This window comes from Thermobia domestica, chromosome 7 (genome assembly GCF_964235325.1).
Source record: "Thermobia domestica chromosome 7, izTheDome1.hap1.1, whole genome shotgun sequence".
NCBI classification, from domain to species: domain Eukaryota; kingdom Metazoa; phylum Arthropoda; class Insecta; order Zygentoma; family Lepismatidae; genus Thermobia; species Thermobia domestica.
Window position 1 is genome coordinate 209409422 of NC_137460.1, and position 6978 is coordinate 209416399.

Sequence of the window (6978 nt, forward strand, 5' to 3'; positions counted from 1 at the left end):
CGTTGTTTTTGATTATCCGGACGGCTGTGAATGTTGACGTCGGCCATGATGATATAGTATTTAAAGGTATTGGATATATATTGAAAGAATTCATGGGGAATTGGGTGTCCAGGGCGTACATAGATCGGAGCTATGGTCTTATTTGTGTGTGTGGTTTTTTTAATGCTAGCACGTGGCTAGCTACCTCTGAAAGGGTTACACCCTCTTTCAGGAGAAGATTTGACGGAAAAGTAGGATTTTGGTTAAGGATGGCTGGTCTAAGTGAAGGTAATTTAATTATTTATTTACTTTATTAACTTAATATCATTGTGTAAGTCATTATGATCTTTGCGATCATAATCATTAGGATGTGAGGAGGAAAACTACACATATATATAAATTACATAGTACAAAATGACAAAAACAAAACAAAACAAAAATGAATGATAGGAACAAATATACATATAGATAATAATAGATAATGGAAAATATGAAGATATCTGTATGGAGATACAGGCATAGATCATGGATGACGAATGGATATAGTGGCGGAGAAAGGACGTACGTAAGCTTCAATGATATTATGTTGAATCATGATAAAAGGATGAGCGTGAGAGATGAGATGAGGTGCAAGCACAGGACAACACAAGGGAGATGTTAGGAAGACGAATGCAGTTATCTTCTGCCTAGGGGCGACGCTAGGCTAATGAAGACAGAAGGAGCCCTGTTAGTTACAAGAGGATTTACTGTGCACTATATGAAGGAAAAACATGAGGTAGATGAGAATGCAGACGATAATCTTCCAGAAGCGTGAGGTCTAGGTGATCAGGGGGAAGCGAGTAGCAATAAAGGGTATAAAGTAAGTGTAACGGTGTGTAATAATATCGGGGTCGGGTGAGATGGAGTACAAGATAGTGCATAGTGGCGAAAAGAAGAGTATGATTTTGAGTGTAACGTGTGGGGATAAATCTTTGAGGGAGTGTCTCCAGTTGAAATTTGAGAATAGGAAATGTGATTAGTGAATACAGATCACGAGTAGGACTAGGTAGAAATATGCGAAAGGCAAGGCGGAAGGCATGCTGTTCGAAAATAACAAGTTGCTTATAATAGGATAGTGGAGCGGAGATCCAAGCTGGAAAACCATATGTGATGACTGGTCGGAGGAAAACTTTGTAAGTATTAAGGAATATACTTGGCGATAGGCCCCAGGTAGTGCCGGTGAGACGTTTCAATAAATTTAGTCTGTTTCGTACTTTGGTTGTCACTGATTTGAGATGTGGGGTCCAAGTCAGACGGTGGTCAAAAACTATCCCAAGATAGGTTACTGTTTATGAAGGCCGGAGGGGAACCTGGTTAACTGTAAGAGAAAGTAAAGAAGGGTGGCGATGAACTTTGGTGCGTTTGCGTGGCGGAATAAATACTATAGTTTGGGTTTTGGCAGCATTTATTGTCAAATTCCATTTGCGACACCAGGCTATGAAGCGATTAATAGCTTCCTGAAGACAGGCATTGATTTGTTGGATAGTTCGGCAGAGTGCCACAAAAGCATTGTCGTCGGCGTATTGTAACAGGTGAACAATGGGAGGTAGCTCGGGAAAGTCTGTGACAAAGAGGACATACAATAAAGGTGATAAGGCAGATCCTTGTGGCACACCGCACAGTAAAAAAATAAGATGAGAGAGTGTGTCATTGATAGCAACATAAGACAAACGGCAGACGAGAAAATGATAGATGAGGCGGATGATTGTGATAGGAAGTTTGAGTTTAATGAGTATATAGATAAGTTCCAAATGCCAAACATTATCAAAGGCTTTTTCAAGATCAAAGAGAACCAGACATGACGGTTGTACGTAGTTATAATGATTGGTAATAAGTGTAGAAAGGCGGAGTAATTGGTCATTTATTGAATAGGAAGGTCGAAAACCAGCCTGATGAGAGGGAATAATGTTTCGATCTGCTAGATATGGATGTAAACGTTTGACGAGAATGCGTTCGAAAATCTTGCTGAAAGTGGAGGTTAACTGAATCGGTCTGTAGGATGAAGTTTCGGATGGTGGTTTATTCGGTTTTGGAAACATTAGGGTTTTTGATACCTTCCAATTTATCGGGAAAAAGCCAGTGCGAAGTATAAAGGTTTATATCAGTGATAGAAGCATGAGTAGTGTGATGGGACTTTCTTTAATATGGCGATAGGTGATACGATCGAATCCTGGTTGTGTTGCGTTTTCGCCGGACAACAGAAGTAATTTCTTCGACTGTAATCGGAGCAGTGAGAACATGTTCAGGAAGTCTATGAGTCACAGCAGCTTGAAGGGATTTAGATTGAGTATTTACTACCTCAGCAGGATGAGGGTGGAACATATGATCAGGTGGAGATGGTGTAAAGATAGCTTGAAGATGATTGGCGAAAGCGTTCGCTTTATGCTGGTCGGAATGAATGGCTGTATTATCTAGTAGAAGGGGTTGGGAGTCTTAGTGAGTTTTCCACAGAGTGCATTAAAGCGTTTCCAGTATAGCGTGGGATGCGATGTTTCAGCAAGATGATTACATGTTTTGATCCATTGGCGTTGCTTATAAGCGGTAATATAGTTGCGAACAGTTCTCTGGAGTTGATGGTGAAGGCGTAAGATATCAGGGTTTCGAGTGTGCAGGTATTCGCGACAACATTGACGAGAACGACGGATCATAGCGAGGTAGTGAGGTGGTAGTTTAGGTCGATAAGGTACTGATTCAGTTTGTGGAATGTATAGGGCTGAAGCTTGCTGAATAGCATTGGTTATAGTGGTGACTTGCGTCGAAAGCTCGTCAGGAGTGATAGGTGAATGAGAATGGTCGATGGTAGAAGAGATGTAAGTGCGATAATTGACCCAATCTGCTTTATCATAGCGTGGTGTGAGATGAGGCAATGATGCTGCTTTTGAAGGGACGAGACCAGTATGATATGTGATTTTAATGGGAGCGTGATCACTACCTAGTAAGTCTATGACTGCCACAGTACAACGTGTAACTATTGTATTGGAGGTAATTGCAATATCGGGTGTGGTATTGGAAACTGGACGTGTGGGCGAAGGAAGGTTGAGAAGAATTCCTGCAGTGTGAGATGCTATATGATCTCGAAATTGGGTGCGTTCAAGAGCAGAGCGACTATGAAAATTTACGTCTGCGAGGATGAGAAAATGTTTGAAGTTATTGGAGATGTAAGAGAAAAGATCTAACGGAATTGGAGTGCCGGGTCTGACGTAGATGGTAGCAAAAGTAAGGGCGATGGATTTAAAATACAAAGTAGCTACGATGTGCTCCGGTAAGGCTAGTGCAGGGCAGCTATGTTGTCTGAATGGTAGATTATGGCGAAAGCCCATAGCAACTCCACCGTTTGCTCTTAACGCTGGTGTCATGTTATCATGGCGAAGCAACGTGTAGTTGGGAAATCTGCATTGCATGGACTGAGTCAAAAATGTTTCATTCAGAAGAAAAGCAGTGATGTGTTCTTCTTGTAGGAGTGCTTGGAAAAGAGTTTTATTCTTGGTGATTGATCGAATATTGAGAAACAAAAAGTTGATATCCATGACCACCAAGATATTAAACAAATGTTTCGAGTGGTGTAGTATGGAAATGAACGTAATTGTTTGAGTAAGTTGCATATAGGGCTACATGAAAAGTGGCTTTAGCGACAAGAGTGAGTTGCTGAAGGATGTGGGGACGATGGAAAGGATGAATATTCTGCAGTGTTGGTGGAGGTAGACTGAGTACGTAATGGTACTACTAATTCGGGGTGTGTTTGGTCTGGGTATGGTTTGCGTTTACATTTAAAACTAGGTAGGTTGGCGCTCCGCGCACGCAGAACATTGAGGTGGAAGGTTCATATTAGGGCAAACACGAGTTAAATGGGGGCCAGAGCAATACCCACAGAGAGTGGGGTTTGTACAATGCGCTGTTGCGTGATTGTTGTACGTTTGACATTTTTCGCATCGTAATGGCAATGGCGCAGACGATCGAGAGGGTTCAACGCGATGTTTGCGCTTGTAAATGAAGGCACCATGAGTAAGCAGATGGTCGATCGTCTCTTGAGATATGGTTAGGACTCGCACCATGTAAGTAGGCCCAGTGTTATTACGAATGCGAATAATTTTATCAATGGTATGCCCCTCGTTGCGCAATTCCTCGTGTATTTCATCATCAGAATATGATGGATCGACTCCCCTGATGACTACAGATAACATCGGAGAACGTTTTGGAGGAGGTGGTATCTTACGACGAGTAGCGTTCAAGGAGACAATTGTAGCATTTTTTCCGAAAATCTCGAACGATGCTTTATTACGGACTGTAGATAGGAAGTTAGCGTCAGATGATTTGAAGATAAATCCATTGCGGGTTTTTACAACTTCAGTGAGTGGAATGCTTGGCAGGTATTTTCTAAGTTGAAGGATGATGAATTTTTCATTGGTGAATTTAGCGTCGAAGTTTTGAAGCAAAAAGCAGTGAGGTGAAGAAGAAACAGGATGAACAGATGTTGATGATCGGCGTGCTGTCGGTGAAACGTCGGCTTCCATGTCAGATGATTCTGAAATATCGATATGGTGTTTCTTAGCATGAGGCGAATGTTTGACCCTATCAGAGTAACTGGGTTGGCTCCGTGGAGATCGAAATCGAGATCTAGAACCAGCTGATGTAGTGGAGGCGGTCGAGCGTTCAGAAGCTCGTCTTTGTCTCTCAGCATAGTCCTTCCGCTTCTCCACCTTCGTGGAGATAGCAGGTGGGCTAACGAAGACTGGTGGTAAGCCTCCATGTCGACTTTCTAAAGATGCTCCACTGCCTGAGCCTGGGTCTGCCATCGTAAATATCGAACTATTATCACGAGACCTGAACTATACTCGACAAGATGCATGTTGATATGTGTTGATGAGTAGGTGGGACAACCCGTTCGGATAGTTGTCCAGGGGGAGCAGGTCCCCTGCCTCGATCTGTAGAACCGGCTGCCCTTGCCTGGGTCAGTCTGACAGACGGTTCGCGCAAAAGAGACAGAGAAAAAACTCAGGATCAGGAAAAGGAAGGATATTTTCAAAACTCGTCACTGGTCTCTCAGTGGCGCTTCAGAGCAAGCTCTGGGAAAGTATCGACTTTTTTATTTTTTTTACCGGCTAGCCAATGTGGCTAGCAACCTTTAAGAGGGTTACGCCCTGTGTGAGGTGAGTGAGAGAAAGGAATTTAGGTGCAGAGGACAATGGGTGGTCTATGTGCTTTATTGAACTTATTAATATCAAATGTTACCATGAATAACAAAACAACATAATGAAAATAATTAAATGGGATGTAAGGAACTTTGATCCTTACCATTATGAAAGGAATGGAACATATATTCATATAAAGTAAGTGTTAACTATGACAAATAATTTATTAATGTAAATGGTGAGATTCAATAACAATATACAAGAAAAGAAAATGAAAAGTAATGGAAATTTGAGAAGCTTATGAGGATGAAGAATGAAGCGAGGTGCGAAGCACAGGACAACACGTGGGTTTTGTTAATCAGACAAATGAAATTATCTTCTGCCTAGGGGCAGCTCTAGGCGATGATGGAGAACAGGGGAAGCCCAAGTGAGTAGACAAAGGTAATTACTGTGCAGGATATGATGGATGAATGAGTGGAAGATGGTCGTGAATAATGTAGTCAGAGATGATAAATAACGAAGGATCTCTCGGGGGTAAAATGTATTGATACAGCGTAAATAGGAGAGATAAAGGTGGATGATAATAACGATGTGGTGTGGGATGCAACTCCAGGTATCGCATAGTGTCTGTCATAAAGTAAAGGGTGTTGGTTTTGGAAACGTTTGTTGATATAGGTGAGACGTAGTTTTTCGACGTGATACTGTAAAGTAGGGAAAGTGATGCGTTGGTATAGTTCCTGGGTGGGGCTAGGTAATCGGACACGGAAGGCTATGCGGAAAGCATGTCGTTCTAGGATCAGAAGCTTTTGATAGAATTTAGGGGCAGCGGCTATCCACGCCGTGAATCCGTATGTTAAGATTGGCCGTAAGAAAACTTTGTATGTATTTAGAATTACTTGTGCCTTAAGTCCCCACGTCGTACCAGTTAATCGTTTCAACAAATTGAGTCTATTGTAGGCTTTTGCTGTGATAGTTGCTAAGTGTTTGTTCCATGTTAGGTGACGGTCGTAAGTAATCCCAAGATAGGTGACTGTGTTACTGAGTCGTATAGGTTCGTCATCTACATGGAGTGCGACATGGCGAGGATTTCGGCGGACTCGTGATCTTCGGCGTGGTGGTAGAAAGACAATAGCTTGAGTTTTAGCCGCATTTATGGTGAGTTTCCAACGAGTACACCATGAGGTGAAGCGATTGATTGGAGTCTGAAGAACTGAGTTTATTTGTTGTATGGTGTTACACAAGGCAAGGAACGCTGTATCGTCGGCATATTGAAATAAATGGATTCCCTCTGGAAACCAAGGCATGTCAGTAACATAGAGCAAATAAAGTAGTGGAGACAAGGCCGAACCTTGAGGTACGCCTGATAGAAAAATAGGATGTGACAGACTGGATTAACAGAGATGTATGCGAGGCGGTTGGAAATGAAGCTGTAAATAAAACGGATGTATACTATGGGAAGTTGTAGCGTAAGAAGTTTGTATATGAGACCATTATGCCATACTTTATCAAAGGCTTTCTCCAGATCGAATAGTACCAGACAGGATGGTTGTGCGGAATTAAAGTGCTGAGTGATAAATGAGGTAAGTCGAAGAAGCTGATCATTTATAGAGAATGATGGTCGGAAACCGGCTTGTGTGATAAGATGAAGATGACGATCGGCCAAATAAACGTGCAGTCGTTTAACTAAGATACGTTCCAGGATTTTGCTGAATGTAGAAGTGAGTTGTATGGGTCGATATGAAGCAACATCCTGTGGTGGTTTATGAGGTTTGAGGAACATGAGTGTCTTAGAAGTTTTCCAAGAGGTTGGAAAGAATCCAGTACGGAAGAT

General features: G+C 42.1%; 1 protein-coding gene across 1 annotated transcript; it reads right to left on the bottom strand.

Moving 5' to 3' along the window:
- Positions 1–2429: 2429 nt before the first annotated feature.
- On the bottom strand, positions 2430–3545 carry LOC145689510 (uncharacterized). Its single transcript, XM_081763683.1, has one exon. The coding sequence runs from the start codon at positions 3543–3545 to the stop codon at positions 2430–2432; it is 1116 nt and encodes a 371-aa protein (XP_081619809.1).
- Positions 3546–6978: the final 3433 nt, after the last annotated feature.

Coding starts and splice junctions, on each gene's coding strand:
- LOC145689510 (XM_081763683.1), bottom strand. CDS start 3,545: ATGGATATCAACTTTTTGTTTCTCAATATTCGATCAATCACCAAGAAT.